Below are 27993 nucleotides of genomic sequence, written 5' to 3'. Positions count from 1 at the left end.
CGGGTGGCTACTAGGAGGAGGGCTTTTTCTGCTGTGGCACCCCGGCTCTGGAATGAGCTCCCTAGTGAGGTTCACCTGGCGCCTACATTGTATTCCTTTCGGCGCCAGGTGAAGACTTTTTTATTTTCCCAGGCATTTTAGCATTTTAGCTTTCTAAATTTTTATCTTTGCTGTTTTAAATCTGTATTTTAAACTCCTGCACTGGTGCTAGGTTTTATTGTGGTTGTATTGTTATATTGTGGTTTTAATGTTCTATATATTTTAAATTGTTTTATTGTGTGTTGTTTGGTTTTAATTTTTGTGAACCGCCCAGAGAGCTTCGGCTATTGGGCGGTATAGAAATGAAATGAATGAATGAATGAATAAATAAATAAGTGAGTTCACTTCATATGTATGTAGAGGTTTGCTTGTTTTAAAAGTATCTTTGAATTGTCCACACCATTCACAGCATCTTTCTTCATGATAAGATTTGTTGTATCCTCAAAACATCCCTGTGACAGGGGCCAATATTCCCAGCTTGCTGAAGGATCTGAGTATTGGTGGCTGTTTCACATATTACATATTATTTTTTTAACTGTTTTTATAAAAGAAAAAAAATCATTTTGCAGCAGTAATATTAAGAGAGCAATAATATTGAGAGCAATCCACAATATCCTATGGCCCCTAGACAGTGTATGAAGGGGCCATAAGATACTGTGGATTTTCCTCTTCAAGGCTGTAGACAGAGCTGTGTCCTTGGAGGGGAAAATTCCTGCTTGAAAAGCTCTGCAGTGGTTTCTCTCCTGAGGTTGGTGTCACAACTTTAGAAGAAGATGGGAAGGGAGGAAAGGGGGTATGTCAGTGGGTCAGGTATGCAGGGGAGAGGAGGGCATGTGGATCCACCAGAGTGACCAGATCCACAAAGGAGGTGCTCAAACTACAACAAAGGAGAATGGGGAGGCTGTATAAGCTTCTGACGCTTCTCTCACCCTGCCTGACCCTTGGTGGTACGGCTTAGGATAGATGGAGGCTCTGAGATCAGAGCCCTCCATCTAACGAGCATCAATCCTGTAGGATTGTGCTCTAAATTAATATAATGATTGACTTTAAAGCTTAGGAGAAAAGGAAAGGGGAAAGTTCGCACATCATGATAAGCCAGGGCCCCTTCCTTATGACCAGCATGCTCATAATCTCTGCCTAATTGCTCGTGCTGCAAGTGGGAGTGGCTAAAACCACAGACTTTCAGTCTGTGGTCTGTTTAGCATGAGATGTGAATCTGGACCTCTGGCATGTCTCTCCCCTGACAGAGGAACAACCCAACAACAAGCCATGAGTTACATTTCTGGCCTGTTGGGGAGAGACAAGACAGAGGTCTGGGTTTGCATGTCTTGCTAAAGAAATCACAGACCAAAGGTGATCGGGCAGTGTTACAAGCACACTGTCCTGGATTATTGTAACGTGAACCAGGACAGGGAGTCCTGTTCGATGCAAAGAAGTGCCTTATATAATGGAGGTGCTTTTGTTGTTGTTTCAGTTATTAAAATCTAGCCAACCTTCTGTAGCAAATCTAGCAATCATTCATACTCCAAAAGCTAACTGCTGGATTTCCAGTGCATGATAATTGTAAATCTTCCTCCTATTATTACATTTAATTCTAATTCTACATCTGTATATATAAGAATGGAACTTTTCTGTAGCTAGATTGGAATTTGGAATGTGCCAATTTGCACTGGGTACTTAAACAATTACGCATGTTCTTCATTTTACCTGTTTAGTTCTTTTCTGATTTCCTTGGAATTTTGTGAAGTCTGTACAAGGGATATAATCATAGATCTGCACACATTGTGCAAATAGTATAACAACTTTTTTCCCCCTCCTTGTAGTAGTTTCAGTGTGTTAGCAATATGTTGGAGAAGAATCCTTTGTGCTGTAGAAGAACCTTAAATACAGTTTCCTGCAGTTGCAATAAGTGAATTACTGATTTGCTGAAGGAAGCAATTATACCACTCGGTACTTCTGTATGAATTAAAATTGCAACATTGTTCACAAACATGAATTTCTGCCTGGGAGTTTTAAAATTTTCACTTCATTTGAAATCAGTCTTGCCATATTAAAAACACTTTGAAACGTGCATATGCACCAGTTAAGATACTCCAGATAATTCAAGTTATTTGGAAAGAATCAGTACTCAGTTACTTATTCCCTGAAATCTAGGAGATTCACATACCTAGTGGCTTGAAATGTTTTAAGCATCTTTTTAGCCTCTAAGATGCTACAGTCTAATATGGCCCTTTTGACATTTGCTATTTGTACAGTGACTCTAAATGAAAATGGAATGATCCTACTAAATGATTTTAGAATGTTTTCAGCATAATCTTATGTGTAAAACTCTTGATTTTTCTCATAAACTTTCTCTTATTAAGTAAGAGAGGGATGGGCAGATTAAGGACTAAGATCCATTGATAAGTAGCTAGACATGAAAGATTGTTTGCACAGCTGCATCTTGGAAATGACCAAATCATTAAACAACGGAGTGGAGTAAACTGAATAGACTTTTGTTAGTTTTAACACTGCATTTGCTAGACAGTACTTGGCCTGTTACAAAGTCATTGCACATGCTGCTGGTTCAAAGCTCTTAACCTTATTTTCCCATTATATTCAGAAATAATTTATAGTTTGCTCTCTCATTATGAAGCAATTGCTTCATGGAACAAAGCAAAATTCTCTACTAGTAATAAACTAAAAATGTAACATACTGCTATAAAACTATCATATTAAATCATTCTAGTTTTAATGTGAGGCCAAGAACTATGTGTCCTACTTGGTTGCATATTGCAATTGATGAAATTGGACTTCAGTGCAGTAATTAAATCCTGTGCATCAAAAGAACTTTAAGGTTTAGTAAAAACACTGAGTTGCCAGGGTAGTGTTAATTTATGGCATTAACTTAGAAACATTATTCCAAAAGACAGTTACTACTTTTCTAGCAGGCATTTAACACTTGCTTGTAGAACAGATGTCTGAGAATTTAATAGATGTCTCAAGTATCAAGTTCTGATGAATGAAAATGGGCTCTGAACTAAAAATATAATTAGGATGCTTTATTCAGCACATATGCAAAATGGAATCTCATAAACTATGGTCACCGTTTTCTGTCTTCTTAAGCTGGTATATCCCTGCTTATTTTATCTCCATGCTTCTAAAGTGTCTCCACAGTACACATTATGTGGAAAGGCCTCTGTGAGATACCTCTGCATGTTGTCACCACCCTAACATAAAATACTGGTAGATATGCCTCACTTTCTAATCACATGAGGCATCTCCATGGCCACATCACACTCCCTAGAAAGGTCTGATGCTGGTGTGGAAATGCCACCTGCTTGACTGCTAATGAAATTGACTGCTTGCCTTCAGGATAATAACCTGACAATAGCTCAGTTGTAGAGCCTATACTTTGCAAATGTAAGTCCCTGAAATATTTAGTTCAGTGGACTTCAAGTAACAAGACTGGGAAAGCTTGCCTTTTATATCTTATATCTTAGAGAGCTCCTGCCAGGTAGGGTAGACAAAATCTGGCTAGATGGGCCAATAGTTTGACTGTGTCAGGGATGGCATCAGCATCCATCATCCTCAGACAATTGCAGGCGATCCAGATTCCTGGCAGATGTCTGCCCTTGGCCTCACATTTCTGGTAGTCCATTTGGATCCACCATTTAAATTTCCTACAGGGCCCTGGAGCACCACCAACATAGTGTCATGGCCCACTGAGGTCCACTATTTAAATTTTCCTAAATGCCCCAAGTGATGCTATCTAAGGGGCACTCTAGATAATTAAATAAGAATTTAAATGGCAGCTACTGTCAGATTTAAAGGGCTGCTGCATACCCCTGCCCACCAACAGGTAAACCTACCATTAGAGGATGTTATGCTGAAGGTTCCTTCAAGCCTGGAATCAGCACTGCTCCATATAATGAAATTTCATTTATACTTTGCCCATATTGTTCAGTGATGTTGGTTTTCCAGAAAAATTTTCAATGCAAATTAGATTAATTTGCATAGGGTCATTTTCATTGGAAATTTGCAGTTTGCATTGGAAAATGTTCTGATGACCTAGAGCAGGGGTGGGCAACTTGTGGCCCTCTAGATGTTTTGGCCTACAACCCCATCATCCCTAGAGCTGATGGGAGCTGTAGACCAAAACATCTGGAGGGCCATCTTTGGCCTACCCCTACCCTTGTTGTTGTTCAGTCGTTCAGTCGTGTCTGACTCTTCGTGACCCCATGGACCATAGCACGCCAGGCCTTCGTGTCCTGCGCTCTCTCCCGGAGCGTGCTCAAGTCCATATTCATTGCATCAGTGATGCTATCTAGCCATCTCATCCTCTGCCGTCTCCTTCTCCTTTTGCCTTCAGTCTTTCCCAGCATCAGGGTCTTTTCCAGAGAGTTTTCTCTTTGCATTAGGTGGCCAAAATATTTGAGCTTCAGCTTCAGTATCTGTCCTTCCAATGAGCACTCAGGGTTGATTTCCTTTAGGATGGACTGATTTGACCTCCTTGCAGTCCAGGGGACTCGTAAGAGTCTTCTCCAGCACCACAGTTTGAAAGCATCAATTCTTCGGTGCTCAGCCTTCCTTATAGTCCAGCTCTCACAGCCATATGTTACTACTGGAAAAACAATACCCAATGGTAATTATTTGTCCAAATACACCACAAGTATTTGACCTGAAATATTTGAGGGGGGAAATTAAATAATTAAATCACATATTATGATTTAGAAGTTGTATACGTAGAAATTTTTATTGAAAGACTTCTAAAAATTTAAAGACAATACTTCTCGTACACGGTTTAAATTTAAGAAAAAAAACCAAAGGTGCTGAAACTGTTGACACACTAATTAATTTTAGCAACCCAAAGAAGCGGGCATGATATGCTGACAACCTCTCATCTATTTCAACAGCATTAAATTCTCTTCTACTAAGGTTGTTGGGGCACCTTCAGTTTTGCTGTCGCTATTTATTAGTTCCATTTTACTCTGACACATATATGCATTTTAATGACATGTATGTATGTATGCTAGGGATAAAAAATTAATTAAATATTAAATACATCTGAAAAATACTAATTACAACTTTGAAACTGCCAAGTAGGTTTCAGTATTGCAAATACAATACAGTATTGCATGTGCTGTTGGCATACATTCATTTTTACTAACGAACTTATGAAATGGAGAATTTTCCATGGAAAAATAAAGCACTGGAAATTGTTGTTTTGGAAATTTTCTACACTGATTTTGTTCCAAGGGTATGTGTCTAATGTGGCAAAGAAGTCAGAACTGGACAAATGTATGAAGATTATATTTGTGATTGTTGTCTCCTGGTACTTCACTTAAGTCAGGAAAGCATTTTTCCCATTTCATCCTGAGCATCTGTGACCGACTGACAGCATGTTGGGAAGAAGAAATGGAAGGGTTTTTTCCTCAGGCTCAGAGTCTGTCTGCAGATTAGGTTTGGGCAGGATTTTTTCTACCTAGGTTAGATGGATATTGAAGATTTTTCTGCTTTCCTCTGTAGCACATGGATGGGATCACTTTTTTTTTGAATATTTTTTCTGTGCAGATACCCGTTCATAGTCTTATTTGTTGCATATCCCTGTCTATTTGAAGCATATAGACTGTATTTGCAGCACTGCTGAGGTGAAATAGAGGAGGTGTCATTCCACAAAGCTATAAAAGCACCCCTCTTCAATTTTGTGGAACTTCTGGTAGTGTGTGAACAGGGTGAAAATGTTCACTTCCTTTACATTGGCAGTTGACATTTAAAGGAAGCAATGTCTACGGTTTGCACAATCTTGTTCCCTCTTGAAAAAGTGTACTACTAAACATTTAAGAGAATATCATTTATGTTCACCTAAGTAGAATGTTGAATGAATATTTTCAAATTACTGCTAAAGCAACATTTGAGAAGCTTCTTTGCTTAGTTTGCCAAAAAGGCCTATGGTATCAAATACCATGCCAATTTTTTCCGTTCTTGTTCCAATTTATTATATACTATGTGATTATATTATTTTACTTCCTTGCACTTCATTTTTTAAAAGTTACTTTCATTCCAAGGGTTCTAAATGCTTGGTACTGTGGGTCAGAGGCAGGAAACCTAGAATCCTTCAGATGTTTTGGGCTATAACTCCAATCAGCTCCAGCCAGCATGGCCAATAGTCAGGAATTATAGGAGGTTACCAGGTTGCCTGTCCCTGTTTTACATATTTAATGACATAACAGTTTACCATGAAGACTCATTTGCTTCTTTTTGAGCACATCAGTATTTTTAGTGTATACAGGTCACAGCTTTAGGTGAAATAACAGAACCGTTGTGACTGTATAGTAAATGCAGATTTGTGAGATTCACCTGAAAAGCCGCATTAAAATGTCTTAAATAAAACAAATAAGTAAATAAATAGAATTATACCTGAGCCCCAATTTTAGCACATTTGTTTCCCACTGAGAAAAAAAGTATAGTAAAATAAAATCTTTCATACATATAAATGGAATTGAATCCATTTATTTTAGAGTATTTTCCACATTTTAATTTCTATTATCAAATGCACATATTCCTAAAACAATTGAAATGTTTGTGGTTGACAAAGTATGATTTATCTTTTTAATTCTATTTCTTTGTGTATTTAATTTTTTTTAGCATACATGAAGACATAACGAAGTATAATAAATTGACAAATTAAGCATTGCCTTAAACCCCCCATAGAACTTTCTTTGATCCCAGCTATATCTTAAGTGTTTGAAGTTAATAAAACCAGAAAGATGCATATATGTCCTTGACCGCACTGTTAGAGGACCCCATTAATATAGACAATGAATTGGTTCCGTATAAAAAATGTCAGGCATACCAACATCTTTAGAATGTTTAATCTGATCCACTGATGCAAGGTTTGTATTCATCCAGAGCTGGAACTCTAAAGAGCTGTGAGAAGTATAGAGGATATTAGGACTTCATGTAAACTGTCAAAGAAAAAGTCTTAGAAAAATGAAGGGGGAAAAAAGGAAGCTTTTCATGCAATGTGGACTACATTGGATCAGGACCTTATATTGATCAGGACCTTATATTGATCAGGACTGTAGTGGGGGGCAAAGAGTTAAGCCTCCAACCACTCCTTGTCAGTGTCCCAATCCTGATTGATACCCCCCCCACACACACATAATCTATTGCATGCGTGACCTGCTTGTGGGCTTCCCATGGGCATCTGGTTGGCCACTGTGGGAAGAGAGTGGTGGACTAGATAAACCTTTGGTCTGATCCAGCAGGGTTCATTCTGTTATTTAATTTTTAAAAGTCATTCATATGATTGCATATAATCTAGTTTGGCCCTTGGTCATATGTGATTTAGTCAGGGGTAGATGCCTCTAGTACAGATCTTTCATGTTTTCTTCTTAGCTTTGATCCAGATTAATTTACATGGGCATTTACTCTTTCCAAATACGATGATAGCGCTCCAGGTTAGTGAGTAACGTATCAGCTTCCTTTCTGTATCATAACTTGACAATTTAGTTAAGGTTGTATAGTTTTGTGATGCCATTATTTTAGAATAATTTGAACTGTTTTCTAGTAATTGCTCTAGATTATCTGCCCGTAATCTTGATGTACCAGCACACGGAAATATGGTATTTCTCTTTTATTGATGAATGCCAATGAAATACCAGTATTTTATCTATGGATAGATAGAATACACCTTATGCCAGTTTCTTTGCTTGCTTCAGATTACATATTTTACTGCACTGCGAACTGGATGTTGTCACATGTCTCCCCTTATTTCCATAGCCTGGTTTTAGTACCTTGGTCGAGCCCTGGAACTTGTGTGGAATAGTTTCAGACTGGTGTGAGGGAAACACCTCTTTTGCCCTGTCTCTATTCTACTTGAGAACAGGCTGCTGTTGATCTGGTAGAGCTGGCCCAGAAACTAGCATATTTTACCAGATCTGCAGGTGCAAGCATGCGTACATAGAAACATAGGAAGTTGCCTTATACCGAGGGGCGGTTTGCATGACACGGCTGGGCCATTGTGGGTTATTTAACAAAATGAATTAATGATGATGAGCTGTGGTATGTGCTGGGGGTGTGCAGCCGCGATTTTGAATAGGCAACACCTGGTCAGGGTGATCTGGGCTTGCATTGTGTCATGTGAAACCAGGCCCTGTAGGTTATTTGAGTGTTAAAACAATTCTCACGTCATCCTGCTACTAATCAAGGGTTATGCGAGTGTTGTTTAACCCTCGAATAACCCACGGTGACAGGGTTCACATATTCAAAATGGCAGCCACACGAACCCGGCATGCACAGCTGTTCATCGTGGGTTATTTAACCCATGGTAATCCGCTGTGTCATGCACATCAGGTCAGAGTCAGCCCATTGGTCCGTCTGGCCCAGTATTGTCAACACAGACTGACAGCAGCTCTCCAGGATTTCAGTCAGGATTCTTTCCTAGCCCTACCTGGAGATGCCAAGGATTGAACCTGGGACCTTCTGAATGCAAAGCAAGTGCTTTGCCACTGAGCTACTTTGCTCAAAGTAGTGGTATGTCCTTGTAGGGTACCCAGGAGAGAGAAACAGAGCTTTTCCATAAAGGGGGCTTCATTGATAAATCAAAATAAAAGGCAAATTACTGAAGGGTAGTCCAGAAGGAGGAGAGACTGGATGGAGTGGGGGGAGGAAGATTAACAGTGGGAAATGGGTGTTTTGACCTATCCCAGTTTGCTGAGAAGCATGTCAGAAATGGGGGGAGATGGATATCTTCAGTGGCAGAGAAAATTGAAGTGGAACTGGCATTCCCAGGCTATGGCAAGCCTTTACCAGTAGAGTTGTGGGGTGCAAGTGTGTAAAAGCAGGCACCCAACCCAGGGCCTTCAGGAACAAGTCAAGCAGAGTATCTGCCTGCTGGATTGCTCTCAGAGTGCACAAAGTTCCAGAAAAAGGGGTGTAGTGGGTGCCTAACTTGGATTTTATGGAGAAGAGATGGTTGCTCTAGGGTTAAGCTATGCCACCCAGGTTTGCATGACACAACAAGCCACAATATGCACCTGCCACGGCTTCCATATTCAAAATGGTGGCCAGCACATGCTGTGAAGCCCCATGGATTAATTAATGTGCAAACCAGTTCATTGTTATGTGCAAACCAGGTTATTGTCTAATTTATATTACAAATGTCTTACTTTACATGTACAAAATGATATTTTCTTCCCTTCACGATTGTACTTTTTGTTTTTGTCCTAGGTCTTGATGACTGCCTGCAGCAGTATATCAAGAATTTTGAGAGGGAGAAGATTGGTGGTGACCAACTACTGCGTATCACTCACCAAGAACTGGAGGATCTGGGAGTTACTCGAATTGGCCATCAGGAACTTATCTTGGAAGCAGTTGACTTACTCTGTGCATTGGTAAACTGCTTTGGGATAGATGGGAGGGACTGGGATTTTTTTCCTGAAATGGAAGATTTAGCTATAAAGGTAAAAATGAATCGCAACACAAACAGTTGGAAAGGCAGGAATTTTAAGCTTGGTCATATACGATTAATGTTAGCCCTCTCCAAACAACGTCTTTCATCAATCTGGGAATGACTGCTTATTTGGTAGAAACAGCTGGGAATGACTGCTTGTTTTGTAGATCCTCCGTATGCCATTTTACTGCTGCAAACAAGATGCTTTCTTCTCAAATTACATAGCAGGGCACATTGTCTGATCCAAGAGGGAGCAACCTATTTTCTACTGATGGCCACATTCACTTGGAAGTACTCTGTTGTGGGCTGCATGCCAGCAGAGTTCAGGGCCAGAGCTGGCACTGTGCAGGGCCAGAACCATCCCCACTCTTTCTTTCTTTCTTTCTTTCTTCCGCCCGCCCGCCCGCCCTCTGCCCTCTCCCTCTGCCCTCTCCCTCTGCCCTCTCCCGATCATCACTACTCCACACTGTTTCTGTCTTAAGAAATCTCTTAATATATTCTCCTAAGTATATAAGAAAGAGAGTGTGTGGTGGTGTGGAGATTATCTTACGTTTATTTATTTGTTTTATTCATTTACAACATTTATATACCGCTCCACATCAAAGATTTTGGAGAGGTGTACAACAAGGTAAAAGAATAAAACCCCATAATTAAAACATTTTAAAAGAACAGATTCTGAACTTAATAAACCACAGGTGGTCACTCAGGGAAAGGCTTTCAAAATAGCAATGTCTTCAGGAGGCACCGAAAACAGCACAATGTTGGCACCTGACTGACCTCCAAAGGCAGGGAATTCCACAGGAAGGGAGCCACTACGCTGAAGGCTGCCTTCCTGGTGGACTTCAACCGGGCCATAGGTCCATGTGGAACCACCAGGAGCAAGCCTCCGATGACCTCAGTGACTGGGCAGGTTGGTAAAGAAGGAGGCGTTCTCTCAGATATCCTGGTCCCAAGTTGTTCAGGGCTTTGTGCACTAGTACTAATACCTTAAACCTGGCCCAGTAGCAAATAGGCAGCCAGTGCAGTTCCCTCAGCAAAGGAGTTACATGCTGAAAAGGGGCAGCTCCCAACAACAGCCAAGCTGCTGTATTCTGCACTAGCTCCAGCTTCCGGACCAGCCTCAAGGGCAGCCCCACATAGAGCACATTGCAGTAATCCAGTCTTGAGCTTACTGATGTCTGTACCACTGTGGCCAAGCTATCCCTGTCCAGTGGAGGCCGTAGCTGGCAAACCAGCTGAAGCTGGTAAAAGGCACTCTGATCGGCAGCAGCCACTTGGGCTTCCAGCAACAGTGATGGATCTAGGAGTACCCCTGAACTATGGACCTGATTTTTCAGAGGGAGTGCAACCCCATCCAGAACAGGCAATGAGCCTATATCCCAGACTTGGGAACCACTCACCCACATGGCTTCCGTCTTGCCAGGATTCAGCTTCAGTTTATTGGCCCTCATCCAGCCCATTACTGAGTTCAGGCACTGGTCCAGGACATTCACAGCGTCTCCTGATTCAGGTGTCACAGGGAGATAGAGCTGTGTGTCATCAACATACTGATGGCACTTGGCTTCAAATCCCCTAATGACCGCTCCCAGTGGTTTCATATAGATGCTAAAAAATATTGGGGACAAGATGGTATCCTGTGGCACCCCATAGCTCAGTTGCCAAGTGGCCAAGGAAGAGTCACCCAATGTTAGTCTCTGAAATTGGCCCTGTAGGTAGGACTATAACCACTGTAACACAGTGCCTCTGATACCTATCCCACGGAGTCAATCCAGGAGGATGCCATGGCTGATGATATCAAAAGCCGATGAGAGATCAAGCAGAATTAGCAGGGTTGCACTCCCCTGGTCCCTCTCTCAATAAAGGTCATCCATCAGGGTGCTCAAGGCTGATTCAGGCCATAACCAGATTGAAACCCAGACTGGAATGGGTCTAAATAATCATTATCCTCCAAGAGTGCCTGCAGTTGCTCTGCCACAACCCTCTCAAGCGCCTTCCCTAAGAAAGGGGTATTTGCGACTTGGCAGTAGTTGTCTAATACCGTTTGGTCCAGAGTGGGCTTCTTCAGGAGTGGCCGCACCACTCCCTCTTTAAGGACAGCAGGGACGACCCCTTCCCACAGGGAAACATTTATCACTCCCTGAACCCACCCAGTCATACCTCCTCTGCTAGCTTTTATTAGCCAAGAGGGGCATGGGTTGAGAGGGCATGTGGTTGGTCGCATTGCTGCAAGCACCTTGTCCGCATCATCAGACCACAGGAACTGTGGCAGTCTCCTTGATATGTTTTCGTTTGTTGTTTATTTGGTCAGTCACTTCCGACTCTTCATGACTTCATGGACCAGCCCACGCCAGAGCTTCCTGTCGGCCGTTGCCACCCCCAGCTCCCCCAAGGTCAAGTCTGTCACCTCCAGAATATCATCCATCCATCTTGCCCTTGGTCGGCCGCTCTTCCTTTTGCCTTCCACTTTCCCTAGCATCAGCATCTTCTCCAGGGTATCCTGTCTTCTCATGATGTGGCCAAAGTACTTCAGTTTTGCCTTTAATATCATTCCCTCAAGTGAGCAGTCCGGCTTTATTTCCTGGAGTATGGACTGGTTTGATCTTCTTGCAGTCCAAGGCACTCTCAGAATTTTCCTCCAGCACCGCAGTTCAAAAGCATCTATCTTCCTTCGCTCAGCCTTCCTTATGGTCCAGCTCTCGCAGCCATAGGTTACTACTATTGCTTGAACTATGCGGACCTTTGTTGTCAGTGTGATGTCTCTGCTCTTAACTATTTTATCAAGATTGTCATTGCTGTCTTCCCAAGAAGTAAACATCTTCTGATTTCCTGGCTGCAGTCAGCGTCTGCAGTAATCTTTGCACCTAGAAAGACAAAGTCTGTCTCCGCCTCCACGTTTTCTCCCTCTATTTGCCAGTTATCAATCAAGCTGGTTGCCATATCTTGGTTTTTTTAAGGTTTAACTGCAAGCCAACTTTTGCACTTTCTTCTTTCACCTTCATCATGAGGTTCCTCAGCTCCTCCTCACTTTCAGCCATCAAAGTGGTATTGTCTGCATATCGGAGATTGTTAATGTTTCTTCCAGCAATTTTAACTCCAGCCTTGGCTTCATCAAGCCCAGCACGTCGCATGATGTGTTCTGCGTACAGGTTGAATAGGTAGGATGAGAGTATATAACCCTTCCGTACTCCTTTCCCAATCTTAAACCAGTCCGTTGTTCCGTTGTCTGTTCTTACCGTTGCTACTTGGTCATTATACAGATTCCTCAGGAGGCAGACAAGATGACTTGGTATCCCCATACCACCAAGAACTTGCCACAATTTGTGATGATCCACACAGTCAAAGGCTTTAGAATAGCCAATAAAACAGAAATAGATGTTTTTCTGAAACTTCCTGGCTTTCTCCATTATCCAGTGGATAGTGGCAATTTGGTCTCTAGTTCCTCTGCCTTTTCGAAACCCAGCTTGTACATCTGGCAATTCTCGTTCCATGAATTGCTGGAGTCTGCCTTGCAAGATCTTGAGCATTACCTTACTGGCATGTGAAATAAGTGCTACTGTTCGATAGTTTGAACATTCTTTGGTGCTTCCCTTTTTTGGTATGGGGATAGAAGTTGATTTTTTCCAATCTGTTGCCATTCTTGTGTTTTCCAAATTTGCTGGCATATGGCATGCATCACCTTGACTGCATCATCTTGCAAGATTGTAAACAGTTCAGCTGGGATACCGTCATCTCCTGCTGCCTTGTTATTAGCAATGCTTCTTAAGGCCCATTCAACCTCACTCTTCAGGATGTCTGCCTCTAGCTCGCTGACCACACCGTCAAATCTATCCCCGATATTATTATCCTTCCTATACAGATCTTCCATATATTCTTGCCACCTTTTCTTGATCTCTTCTGCTTCTGTTAGGTCCTTGCCATCTTTGTTTTTGATCATACCCATTTTTGCCTGGAATTTACCTCCGATGTTTCTAATTTTCTGGAAGAGGTCTCTTGTTCTTCCTATTCCATTATCTTCTTCCACTTCTGCGCATTGCTTGTTTAAAAATAATTCCTTATCTCTTCTAGCTAACCTCTGGAATTTTGCATTTAAATGGGCATATCTCCCCCTATCACTGTTGCCTTTTGCTTTCCTTCTTTCATGGGCTGCTTCCAGTGTCTCAGCAGACAGCCATCTTGCCTTCTTGGTTTTCTTTTTCTTTGGAACGTTTTTTGCTGCCGCCTCCTGAACAATGTTGCGAACTTCTGTCCATAGTTCTTCCGGGACCCTATCTACTAAATCTAGTCCCTTAAATCCATTCTTCACCTCCACTGCATATTCATTAGGAATATTCGTGAGCTCATATCTAACTGATCTGTGAGCTCATATCTAACTGATTCCCTATTCTCTTTAGTCTGATTCTAAATTGTGCAATAAGAAGTTTGTGATCTGAACTACAGTCAGCTCCAGGTCTTGTTTTTACCAACTGCATAGATGTCCGCCACCTTTGGCTACAAAAGATGTAGTCAATCTGAATTTCGGTGTCGACCGTCTGGTGAAGTCCATGTATAAAGTTGTCTCTTAGGTTGTTGGAAGAGAGTGTTTGTTATGCACAGTGAGTTGTCTTGGCAAAATTCTATCAGCCTATGTCCTGCTTCATTTTGTTCTCCCAGACCATGCTTGCAAAAACTTTTTTGTTCCAGCAGGCCTTTGGGGATAACTAATCTGGACCTGTGAAAATGTGGTTGTCTTTTAATGTTTTAATATTTTTACAATTTTAATATTGATTATTTAATTACATTTTTAACTTTTGTACAGTTGTATTTATATTTCTATTCATAGGTTTTAATTGTAGAAGTTTTAATGTTGTAAGGCCGCCTTGAGTCCCAGTATTGGGAAAAAGGCAGGATAGTAATAGTAGTAGTAGTAGTAATAATAATAATAATAATAATAATAACTGGAACTGATCCCACAAAATCAAGCAGATGTGGCATCAGACACCTCAACTGGAACTGTGATAACAACAGTGCCAAGTTCGCTGTGGAGACAATGATTTTGTTCTCAAAGCGCGATGCAAAAAGGTCACAGCGGGTCCTCAACAGGGTCAGGGCCCTATTTTCTGGGGAGGATGTTAACAACCCTCGGACCACCAGGAAGAGTCCCACTGGATGGCTACTCAAGGATGCAATGGAGGCAGCAAAATAAGCCTTCTTTGTTGCCCACAAAGACATGATTATGTGCTGTAGAGCATGCTTGGTCATCTTCGCTTCGAGCCTTATGCTAGCTGATATCCAACCCATTTCATTGACCGCAGCTCCAGTATACCAAGGAGCGGAGTGGGTTCTACAGTGCTGGAGAGGGCACCCAGGTGCAATCAAGTCGATGGCCCTCTGCATCTCACTGTTCTGGCTGGATCACTAGCTCTCTCCACTGGAAAATCCCCCAAAGAATTCAGAAATCCATTGGATTCCATCAGCCTCCTGGGGTGGACTATCCAAATGAGTCCCCCAGCACTGCAGGAGGGAGATAACACCATGAATTAAGGACATCACTACCTCATACTGTTTCTCTCACACACACATGGATGTGTGCACGCCCACACACACACACTCCCATTCATAGTGTGAGTGAATCAATGGATAGTGGTGGTGTGATCTGTGAAACTCAGCCCCATTCATCCAGTCTTTCTCTCTTTCACTCTCACACATGCACTCACCATACATTCATGCACATTCTTCATTCCCCATGCATCCATTCACACCCACACAAACATACACCACCCATCCATACACCTCTGCCGCTCTGCATCCATCAATCTCCTCACTCTTTCTCTCTTGTCAGTGTCCCAATCCTGATTGTCCCTCCCCCACAAAAAAGGGAGACATTTTGAAAGTATAGCTCCAGCCAGATCTGTGAATCTGGGCAGGGATGGCTTTTGAAAGTGTGGTTCTCCACAGTTTCAAAGTCCTCAGCTCTCCTTGTTCAGGCAGGACTTCCTCCCAATCCCTGTAGGGATGCCTTTCGAAAGGGCAGAAAGAGCACTTCCACAGTGCTCAGTGCTCCCTGCCTTTGTGGGGAAGGGGTGCCCCTTCTCAGCTGGGCAGGGATTGAAGGGGCGGAGGCACCAGAGATTCTGTGAGCCATGTGAGACATGGCCATGGGTTGCCACTTCTGGGCTAATCAATGGTAGCCCTTTGAACTTGTGATTCGCTTCCTGTCATATGCTTTCCCATATGATTAAGAGTTGTAGCATATTAAAACATACAGAAACACACACTTTATTTTAAAAAATTGACTGAAGGATGGGCACACTGTTGGTAATTGAAGTGACTTGGAAATCTGCAAATAAGTCTTGCAAAATCTGTCATCATTCCCAAATTTCCACCCTTAGTTACCTGTGCTAGATGTTATGCTATTTTTAGCAGTTTGAATGCCAGTTTGAATGTTACCTAAATTTGTGCAATAATTTGGGATCCTCTTCGCTGTCCATTTCATTTTTTTTTTGGTAGTATTACCAGGTTACATGTTAATTGAAGAGGCTAATTCAGCACCATGGCCACTGCTGTGTTTTATCCCCCAAGGCGTGGTATTACTGCTAACATGGCTTAATCTCTGTATCAGGGGTGCAGAATTAAAAATAGAGTGGGGGCTGAATTGCCCCTACCAGGCCCTCCACTGGCCAGATGATGGCATGGCCATACCCACAGATGTCATCCCCCCCCCCGCCCAGTTTGCCTCTCTCCATGCTGAGAGAGGCACTGAGATCTGTGCCTCTCTCAGCATGGAGAAAGGGACTTGGCCGGCACTGGGAGAAGCAGGTCTTCCCAGAGCTGGCCAGGTTGAACACCTCCTTTGTTGAGCACCTCTCACTATCCCCATTTTGCCATCCCATTGCCATTTGAATTCCTAGCTTCCTGTGGTGCTTGTTATCCCGATAGGGACGGTGTGTGAATGGCTGCATTTCGCACCTCCTCTGTGTGCCTCTTACTATCCCTATTGAGGAGAGCGGGTGGAAGGGAAATCGCCCACTTGCATCTGCCATTTGCCTCCCAAAGCTCCAAGCTCTGGACGAACCCAAGGGTCAGATGCAAAACCTCCAGGGCCTGGAAGTTCTGCATTCTTGCTCTATATGAAGCCGCTGCCAGATGTAATCTAGAGCTCTGGAGTTCGGTTTCATGAATATGCTGAAGACACCCAGCTCTATTTCTCTAAGTTAGAATGGACATCTAAACTAGTTTCTTGAAGACATTAGCAAACAGATGTTAAGAACACAGAATCTATACAAGATAGAGCTAAGTAGCTCTTCCAGTGCTCTTTGGAGAGTTAGTTTACCTGCTTTTCTTGTAGAGTTACTCATCAAATCCGAACAGACTGGAATCTTGGAGTTTTTCCTAGATCTTGCTTTTCTCCTTGAAAAGAAATTGTGCTACTGGCCAGGAGTGTCATTTTATCACACACTTGTATTGGTTAATATTGGTGACTGGAATTGTCCCCGAGCAATCTGGAAATTCCTTCGAGGTGGTTTGCAGCATATTCCACGGTAGCATGAATCTAGCCCTTAAAAATAAGAATGATAAGAAAACCTGTCGAACACCGCCACTGACTGAACTCTTGTCAAGCGCTGAGCCAAGCCCATACTTTCTGGCCAGAAGCCTCCTGCAAATCCTTTTGCAAAGAGCATTGCTGCTTTTTGCACCCAATTAAAACCCAATAAACTAAGATAAGGAAAGTGCATTGACTGTCTTCTGTAAGTGTTCTTTCTCTTTATTTATACTTTACATGTTCTTGGACTAAATATTAGTGGTAATCGTGTGTGTGTATGTGTGTGTGTGTGTGTCAGTGGGGGGAGGTGGAATTGAATGCCTGGCTCACATTAAAGGGCAGAGGTTTGGTGGTGGCGGGGATAAAATTTGGACGTCCAGTTTTGTTATAAAATGGTGTCAGTTTGAGCAAAAATGCATTTTGTTTTATCTTCAGTTAGTTACAATTTATGAAAGAAAGCTACCAGTGAAAGGCTCCTCTGCAACTATGGTCATGATTTGTGCTCCTGTGAGTAACATCAAGGTTTAAAAACCCTCCCATATTTCTTAAAAATTTGTAATCCCAGAAGAGTTGGATTTTTTAACATACATTTTTAAAGTCTGCTGTTTTGTTTTCTTTCAAAGTGGCAGAATAGTAAATTTTTTGAAGGCTACTAAGTTTTGTAAATGTTTTTCCATTTGGCCTGACTTCATGTCAAGTAACTAAGCACAGCTATGTTGTGGTCATACCTTTTGTGAACTTGCAAGGTGTTTTTGTCACCTGCACCTGTTGCACAGGCAGCAACCCTTTTTAGAGTAGGAAGGTCTTGCTGCCTTTATCCACATTGTAACAGCAAGAATTAACTCTAGAGTTGAGTTAATGGTGGGATTTTGTTGTTGTTCAGTCGTTCAGTCGTGTCCGACTCTTCGTGACCCCATGGACCATAGCACGCCAGGCCTTCCTGTCCTGCGCTCTCTCCCGGAGCGTGCTCAAGTTCATATTCATTGCATCCGTGATGCTATCTAGCCATCTCATCCTCTGCCGTCCCCTTCTCCTTTTGCCTTCAGTCTTTCCCAGCATCAGGGTCTTTTCCAGGGAGTTTTCTCTTCGCATTAGGTGGCCAAATAGAGATTCACTAAATAAATAAAAATATGCAACTGATGTTTCAGCTTCCATTTAAATGTATTGGCTTGAAATCACGGCTGATGATACGGAAGTTGTTTCTGTGGCATTTGATCTATGATGATTGTAACATATATACAAGCCATCACTTGAAGCACGCATTTGTGACCTTACCTTAAGGAGATATTCTCTCTTAAGGAGAATATCAGTTACAGGTGCGTCCTCCCTTCTGTGCTCAGGTTTTGGATATATGCCAACTGTCCAATATGTGTAGAGAGATTTTTATGATTTTATAATCATGCAACTCACAGGGAGAGCAGTATGGAAAAGGGGCCAAAGGTAATAAAAAACGAAGTCAGTTTGAGAAGCTTTCTTGCCTTGAAATGTGGTGAAATTATTAAATACATAATTGAAAATAAGTCTGAATCTCTTGGATTCTATTACAACTACCTTTTGCACCCACAAAAGGGCTGTCTTCCTTTTGTGGGTGCAAAGCAGTGCTGGACTTGTGTTGGACAATAGGCTTAATCCCTAAAGATTTAAATTGTTAATTTACAGCAGCATTTTAGATGGTAATACAATACTACTCACTAAATCAAAATAGATTTTGTTTATTAAAAATCTGACATTCTTCACATGTCAGAGTCATAGATTTTGGATTTTAAACTTCTCCTAGAACAGAAGCAATAGCAGCAGCACTCAGCTAATTGCTTCTGTGGGTTTTATGTATTATCAAGGCTGCCTGAGCCCTACTACCTGCTGTTGCTTCACTTCATAGATGTTTATAATAAGAACCTTGTGCTTTAATTTTTTTTCTCATCCTTTGTTCTTTTAGTAGAGCAGCGCGAACATTATATTTTTATAATGTCATGTTGCTCATGGGCTTTTCACATTAGCCCCTTAATGTTATACCTACAGGAAAGTCAAATAATTATTCTACAGCTAACAATAGTTCTGTGGTTGCCTGAAAATTCACTAAAAATTTTTTTTTGCTAACATTATATAAGAAATCTACATAAGTTGGATAAACAGATATTGCAGCTCCTTCCCTAGATACCTGTGTTGGAAGTATAGAAGCTATGGTAGCAAGAATTAAGTAAAGTAGCCATATGGTCACCTGTTTTAATTCTTTCATTCTTTTAAAAGGCATCCGTGACCTTGAACTTGCATTTGTTTGCTTGGGGAGGCACATATATATATTTAGGAACCTGAGAGTATGATGTATACTAATCTCATAAATTTGAGTTTTCAATACAAAGAAAGTAGAAGCAATGTTGATTTCTAGTAAATACTGTATTTAGATTGATCTCTCTATCCTTAGCAAAATGCAGTCAATCACGTTAATTATAGGTCAAAAAGTGAATGACACAACAGATATAAAGTTTAAATTGTTTAGACATTTTGGCTTCTGCTTTCATCACTACCATTAATAGTGAGTAGTTGAGATCTCAAAACGGGCACTGTGAAAAAGAAGATAGTTCTAAGAGGATGAGGATGGAGGAAATTTTCAGGAAGGTTACACATTTGAGATGACATCTCAAGGATGCAAGGAAGTTATTAAAAAGTAATAAAAGAACAGATAAAAGTGTATGTATTATTCTCTCCAAGTTTAAGATATGCAGACTGCTCATTCTTTAGATCCCATGTCCTTACTTTGGAGGCTCATTTTACTTGTACTTATTATTTTTAAACTTCTATTTTGATTTTTTTAAAATTTAAATTATGTTAAAATTAACTTTAAAACCTTACATAGAATTATCACCTTGCTTTATAACATTCATTTTGAAATGAAACAGATAATTGGTAAAGTTGGAAGGAGAAACATATGCCTACATATTTTAAAGCTTATTTCTAAATTTCTAAATTTCTAAATTCTATTTTTATAAAACAACAACAACACACTGTAATATTATACGTCAGATCTTAGTTACATCACATTTTTATCATTCCAGTGTTACTGAAACTTCTGGTTTATAGATTTTGGTCAAGAAGCGAGGAAGCATGTGCTTCCTGTGCACTCACCACTTCTGCATTGCTAAACAACCTAGTAATGCCCTGTTCATGGGTTCTTTGTTGTGATGTGCAAGCCTAGAACTCTGGGTTGTTGAGGGAAAACAACCCAGACTTTTAACCCAGCAACAAACCATGGATTAAAACTCTGGATTGTTTCTCCTTCAACAACTCAGAGTTCCGGGTTCGCATGTCATGCTGAACAATGCAGGAATGGGGATGTTGTTTAGGAAAGTTGGGTGCAAAGTGGAAATGGCAAGCAGGTGGGAAGCAGTGTGCTCACTCGCACCTGCGCAGCACCGATTAACTATGGGTTGTTTAACCCACAGTTAGTCATTACGTGCCAACTGGGTCAATATGTATATGTGCATTTTTGAGGAGATGACGTGAAACCTAGGTTTTAGGGCAGGGATTAGCAATGTGGCATCCACTCCATTGATTTTAATAGAGCTGGGGAATTGGTGCCCTGTCAAAAAATGGCTTGAGGTGTGGGAGAGAAAGTGGAAATACAGAGGAGGGGGTGCTCCCAGCATTTTACCTCCCATGGCAATTTGTGGAGTACTTTGGACACTTTTTCAAAGTGTCAAATATGCCTACAGGCCCCAAAAGGTTGCCTAATTCTGTTCTAGGGGATAGTTTGGAATTTTTATACCAGGTGAGATTAAAAGATAAAAGAAAATATTCTGAAAGCAAAGATAGCATATATAAATAAAGAAATAAATTAATTGAAGCTAATATGATTCAACATGTTGATAGTTTCAGGGACACAGAACCTTACAGACTGGTCTGCAGTTTGCAGAACACCACATGTGAGGTAATTATGATTTAGCCAACTCAATCCTGGTTAAGGACAGAAGATACAGCTTCACTTGTGTTAATGAAATATAACTTAAGAGTTTTCACTTTATTCAGCTCTAATCTTCAAACTGTAGTGACAAGAAGTCAAATTTCTGGAGGTTAAAATGTCCCATTAATATTGTGTTGTCATTTTTAATGTCCTGTTCATGACCAATCATTCTTTTATGCAGAAACGCTATTTGTTACATCGGGGTAGACAACTTGTGGCCCTCCAGATGTTTTGGTGTACAATTCCCATGATCCATCACCATTGGCTATGCTGGCTAGGGCTTGTGAGAATTCTAGAGCAAAACATCTGGAGGGCCACAAGTTGCCTATCTCTGATGTCAACTATAGAAAGTCACTGTTGGCAAATGATGTTACATTGGAAAATGTGCAAGCATGTGAATTCTTGACAGCGAACCTGATATTTGGTCCTATAATAGCCTGTAGATACTGTTAAATGGATAGATATTATTATAATATAATTTTAGTTGACAGTTTAGTTGTGTGACAGTTGATAGGTCTCACGACAACTGGATAGTTATGATTTAGCCCCATTTACTTTGCTGTTTTAAGAGCATAGTAGTCTTGATTCAGAGATACAACATAGCAGCACATTATGTTAGGCGTGACATTGGTATAGATTGTGTCATGAAGTGAACAGCAAAACTGTTGACACTTTATTATGGAATATTTAAGGCTTCTTATTCTTTGACTGCCTCACATAGTCATCAGTCCACAAATCCACTCACTAGCTTGCCAAGGATGAGTCCCCTCCCCCTTTATCAAAAATAAGGCACAGTAGCACACATTACCTGACCTGATCTCTCACTTGTGCTGAGGTTCAGAGCTGATAAGAAACAGTAGGAGTCTATCTCACTGCTTCTTAGCATATCCATTCTCTGGCAAAAATGAGGCAAATCCCTGCATCTCCCATCAAGCCCTCTGCATATGCTAGAAACAAATTTGTGGATTCCACGCAAGGCTGCTGAGGACTGTGAAGGATCTAAGCAAGAAATACAAACGTTCCATCATGCTGAGAGGGCAGTTCTGCCCAAGGTAGTATTTCCCACCCTGAAAGTTAGAGGATCTGAGGTATTAAGTATTTATAATTCTTTTAAGCTGTCTATATTTGTGACATTTGGTGAGTATTACCCCCAGTGAGTAATGAAAGCAGCAGAAAAGCACTTATTTCTATCTTGATGTCAGAACATGGAGAGGAGGATTTTGTTATGCTTTAGCTCTCAAACCTGAGAGCTAAAGCATAACATCAAGCTGCAGAGCTGTCAACTGCCATACACCACAAGTGTCATGCAGCCCACCAACATTTCAGTAATGTCACAGATACGGTGGGCAGAAATGACACAAGGTTTATTGTATGAAAAATTACACCTGTTGCACTAATAACTTGAACCATGGTATCTATGATCTTCCTGATGCGTTCTACAACTGTGTAAAGTTTTAAACCAATTGATAAATATTGCCACAGGTGCAGCAAGTTAAAAAGTGCTGAAAATTGACACATTTGTACTTTTTACTCCAGGATGTGGCTTGGTATATCACATGTTTCTTTCAAATGCTGTGGAAAACTACAGATGTACATTGTTCTGGCTTGTTGAGGAGGTGTGCCTTTCATTGGTTTGATGAAATTCTGAGCAGCGGTTCAAAACATATTAAGGGTTTTCTGCCCCATCAAAGCCTATGGCAGCAACTGCTGGCAAAGTTTACGTTGGGCATACTCAGTTGCAGTCTGGACCTAGAATACTGTCAGTACTGCAGTGTTTTCTATTGGAATCCTATCACAGAGAGCTTATAAGTGCCACGGCTATTCCTTTAGTTATGGAATGTGACCACACAAAGTAAGACTACACATTATTACCCAGATTGGGACCCTAGCATGGGTGGTAGGGAGACTTTAAGACTTTGCCCCCACCACTCTGTTCCCAATCTGCATCAGGCTCCCCATGCCTCCAGTCTACATTGCCAAAATGGCATCCAGCAATAAGGTAAATTGCAGGCATAGGGCAAAGGGTTAACCCCCCCCCAGATCCTGATCCATATGAGGTTCTATGACCTTACTTTTGAGTAAAAACAACAACACCTAACTACATCTTTAAAATAACATGCAGTTTGACCTTTGGAGAATGTGGGCGGGGATGGAATGCACAGGTGGGGGGACCAGAAGGACACAGGTGTCGAGAAGTTGCCCCTGCTGCCTTCTGAAATCCTCAGGTAGCCAGAATCAACCCGCAGACAATAGGGCTCTTTTCCAAGGCTTTATTCCCATTCAACCTAATGATGCTTACAGATGCTAATTGCTTGATCCTACAAGTGAGACTTGAGAGAGCTGCCTACTCGGGGGTTCTAACCTTAGGAATCAGTTTATCTCTGTTTGGAGGGAAGGTGGGAAACCTCCGTACTTACGGGCTAGGAGGAGAGAGTACGCGCCTTTCCTGTGGGGCATCGGGGCACCGCTGTCGCCGTCACACCGAGCGGGTTGAGTGCCTCCTCTCAGCGCCCACCATCTCATGCTTGATGCTGCGCCGGCGCCCAGCGTCCAGAAACTGCTGTTGCGCCTCCGTCTCCCCGCCAGGGTCATTATCACTCTCAGGAATGTGTACCAGGAGAGGCTGTCCCCCTGGCTGCTCCTCTGAACAGCGCGCGGGTTCCTCTCCCGCGGTTTCTATCTCTTCCTCAGAATCAGAACTGCTTTGGGGCTCTCTGGGCTCTGATCCAACCCTGACACCAGGGCCTCACACCACCGTTCTGAAAGCAGAAATGCAGTGCAAGTAAGATCCTTATTCTTGCTCTTACTTTCTGTGTGGTTGTCAGACCCAGCTTCCCCACAATATCAGCAACCAAATATGTGTTAAAGAAACAGCAACTCCTTTAGGACACAAACACGGGTATTTCACCAGAGTCCTCGGATCAGAGTCCTTTGTGAGCTCTAGTTCAAATAAACTCAGATAAGCCAGAAACAGGGTCTTAAAGTCCAGTGGTATATTCCAAGACAGGGTCCCAAGGCACAGGATTCAACACATGCAAGAGTAGTCCAGCAGAGGGAGTCTCTGGGATCAGTGTCATTGTACCCACAAATCTCCTTTACCTGTGCACCAGCTTTTATGTGAGGGCAGGGTGACTAGACTTCCTCACTTGCCTAGCCTAGAGGGAAAATTAGCCTGGAGTTGAGAATTTTGCCTGACTGGTTGCTTTTCCTCTTGCCCTTTCAGCCACCAGTGTTGTCTGGGAGACAGTCTTGGCACACCCTCCCTTGGCCAAGTCTGCTTCCTGGCCTCTTACCAAAGAATGTTGCTCAGACAGGGACAACTTGGCTATTTTTTCCCAGGCTAACTCTAGCTGTTGACGAGGAGGAGCTGCCCCCTCACCCTCACTGCAGTCTACTATGAAACCAAGCAGAGACGAATTCCCGGCACCCCGACAATCTAAAACTTGACGAGGCTCTAAATCAGATTCTTCTGACCCTGAATCAGGCTATTCCTCTGAGGCTGAGGCATCAGCGGAAGGCATGACAGTGGTGGGAAGAGGACATGCAAGGACTGTGTCTCGCACAGGGGGTATATCCACGTTACACTGAATATGCATTCATCTCTGTGTACTGTACGCTCATCAAGATGGTCGTGAGAATCTAGTTCTAAAGTCATTCTCACCACGTGTGAGCTCTACACATGAGGAAGGGAAGCAGGGATGAGCTCGCTAGCTCCAGCAATTCCCTTGTGATTTCCATTGCTTTCTACAAGTGGAGGATGACTGTCTGCAGAGGACAGCTTCCTCTATCTGTAGAAGTTCTCCCTGAGATTTTAGAATCCTTATTCTTCATTACCATTAGTTAAATATCTATAATCGCATTTATCATATAAGGAAACCTTCAAGAAAGCAGATTCAAATACAGTGGGGAGAGGGTAGGATTGCCAACACTGTAATTATACATTTACTTTTCAAAAGCCAGGGAAATTAAATGATCAGAAAAGATGCAGTTTCAGACCAGAGTTAAGGCTATCTCATATTGGCTGAAGTTCCATAAAGCCAGGAAATTTCAAATTGGAAGTTGATGCCTTCACTGACATGCCCTGCTGTGATCTGTGATGACGTTGTGCAATGTCAGAAATTGTGCTTGCTTACATCTTACCTTCCACGCACCCACACTTTTCCTTGGTCAGCAAAGATGCCCCACATTGTCCAGGTCCTGTATTGCCTCATGAAACATCTAGCCTTACTGATAGAAGAGGGCTCCCTCTCACTGTTTAATCTATCCTGCCAGCTACTGATGTAAGCAGTAAACTGGCATGGGTCAATTCACAGGTGCATTTCTCTAGCAAAACAGTAAGGCTCAGATGCTTCATGAGGCAATAGAGGACCAGGACAACGTGGGCAATCTTTGCTGGTCCCAGGCACTCCATCCTCCGTATCTGGATTTGGGCCTGAAAGACCAAGGAAAATGTGGGTACATGGAGGATAAGTTGTAAGCAAGCACAATTTCTGACATTGCAAAACGTAGTCACAGATCACAGCAGGGCACGTCAGCTAAGACATCAGCTTCCAGTTTTCAATTTCCTGGCTTTATGGAGCTTGAGCCAACATGAGGTAGCCCTAACTTTGGTCTGAAACTGGCAGGTTTTTTGATCATTGCATTTTTATTGTATTTGTTTTCAAAGAAACAATATAAGTAAATCAACTCAAATAAAAACATCTTTAAAAGACCACAAAACATAATACACATGAAGTTTCTTGTCTGTATGTGGAGTTCTTTAGCCTGTAAGGGTTGTCCCTCCTACCTGATGAATGCCTGTTCTGTATTGTCCACTGTATGTGTGCACAGAGCTGGCTTATCTATAGAAGTGAACCATGCAGTCCACATCACATCTAGATTAAGGTGATTTAGGGCGCACTCATGCATGTTTAGACAGAGAAAAGGCCTACAACTCCCAGCATACCCCAGCCAGGCATGCTTTTCTCTGTCTAAACATGCACAGGATTGCACCCTAAATGTAGATAGATATTCTGTAACAACATTAATATTAGTGTCCCTATTTTCTTAACTAAGTGCATAATAATAGTACCTTGAGACTGAAAATGTTTCCTAGGAATATCCAGACACTGATACAAACCACTCAGGGGAAGGTAGGAGTCAGACAAAACAGCATCAGCCCCATTCCATGTAACATAATTGTGATTATGCAAAATGAGTTTGTTGGTTATAAATGAGTATGGTTATACCTGCTGCTGTAACAATGTCACTTTTGGCTTGAGGCTTCGAGGATTTCTAAAGCTTTAGCCCGTGAGTATAAGAGAGACAATTTTTTCCCTTCACAGCTAGTAAATACATTTTAGATTACATGACACACAAAATTCACTGTCTTGCATTGACTGTGTGCCTCACATGTTAAGTCACACAGATGAAATGAAAGCAGTTCTATAGAGAGCTCAAATCTGTTAAACAATGGCATACAGCTGCTTTAGAACAGAGAAATACATTTGTTCTTTCCTACCTTAAGATTTTTTTTTCCTGTTCGCAGTTATATCTTGTATAGAGTTCTTCTTTTGCTTAGTCTGTAGATATTTCTTTGGAAACAAAATTTGCAAGGAAATTTTAAAGTGAGAAATAGATGTATTGCTAATTGCCATGAGTGGTTGGGTTTTAAAGCATTCTTTTTTTCAGTGCGTTCTATAAAGATGAAGACCTAACTTTACTCCCCGGTTTTCTTTTAAATGCAGAACTATGGATTGGAAACTGAAAACCTAAAAACGCTTTCTCACAAGCTAAATGCATCTGCCAAAAACCTTCAGAACTTTATCACGGGGAGGAGGAGGAGTGGTCACTATGATGGTAGGACCAGCAGAAAATTACCAAACGATTTCCTTACCTCTGTGGTAGATTTGATTGGAGCAGCAAAAAGTCTCCTGGCTTGGCTGGACAGGTAAATCCTTTTAGGAGTTTTATGGATGACCACTTTAGACATCCACATTAACACACATGGGCACATACAGTTTGTTAGAACTTTATATTTAAATTTTACCTGCTAGTTAAATTAATCTGTTTTTTAAAAAGAAAAAGACCTTATCACGATATTGTTCTAGATCTGAACACTGGGTCCAGATAGACCACATTATAAGTTTGGTAGAAGTTTGAACACAAGTTCTCTGCCCTGAAAAGAAATGCCTCAGAATGTGGACAAAGGTCAGGACTAATTTAAGTCCCATTCATTTAAATGGGTCTACTTTAAGTAGGACTAACATTGGATAGTACGGAATGTGTGTTCAGTCAACCCAGCATGCTGTAGAACAGCCTTTCCTCAACATGGTGCCCTCCAGAAGTGTTGAATACTGTTATTAGGATTAACCAAAATATCACAAAAGGACTATGAATAATACTATGAAGGAATACGTTTTAGCAAAGACTGGGCATCGTACTCAGGTATTGCATTTAAATGACACTATTGTTAAATTGATTTGTGTATACTTAGCACTACAATAAAATTATAGTTTTTATTTTACGATGTCCCTCCTTTTTTCTAGATCGCCTTTTGCTGCTGTGACAGATTATTCTGTAACAAGAAATAATGTCATACAGCTCTGCCTTGAATTAACAACAATCGTACAGCAGGTATGATACCACCTACATCTCTTTTTTATTTATACATTATCTGTGTAAAGATTTCAAAGACAGTTCTCCTTTATGGTCAAAGTAGTTATCTTCATCTAATAACTAAGAGGTCTGCACTGCAACTTCCTGCTTAGTAATTTTATTATACTTCATTTTATGTTCTTTTTCTGCAGTGGAAGGAAAATTAATATTCAAAATTACTCTCACTTGTTGTACATAAAGAAGAAACAGCATCACCAGACAGTTTAACACTAACATACATGCATATAAGTAGGTTTCCATCTATTAAAAGTGAGTGGGACTAAAATCAAGAAAAATCAACTATACTGACTGAAACAATCATAGCTTTGTTTTAATCTGTCTTTTGTTGGAGTCTCATTTTTACTAATATCCTTTTGGCAAGTATGAAAGACTGCTTTTGCGCCT

At 41.4% G+C, this 27993-nt stretch overlaps 1 protein-coding gene across 1 annotated transcript in view; it reads left to right on the top strand.

The window, feature by feature from the left end:
- CNKSR2 (connector enhancer of kinase suppressor of Ras 2) overlaps window positions 1–27993 on the top strand; it is a 203610-nt gene that overhangs the window by 33415 nt on the left and 142202 nt on the right. The window contains exons 2-4 of the mRNA XM_084841747.1: window positions 9253–9416; window positions 26679–26881; window positions 27480–27567. Of these exons, the coding sequence (XP_084697873.1) occupies window positions 9253–9416; window positions 26679–26881; window positions 27480–27567 (455 nt within the window). The remainder of the gene's footprint in view (window positions 1–9252; window positions 9417–26678; window positions 26882–27479; window positions 27568–27993) is intronic.

This window comes from Heloderma suspectum, chromosome 3, assembly GCF_057233095.1.
Source record: "Heloderma suspectum isolate Gila_16-S chromosome 3, 16-S_ref, whole genome shotgun sequence".
Taxonomy (NCBI): Eukaryota; Metazoa; Chordata; class Lepidosauria; order Squamata; family Helodermatidae; genus Heloderma; species Heloderma suspectum.
Note: the sequence above shows the minus strand (reverse complement) of the source record. Positions and strands in the feature narration are given on the sequence as shown.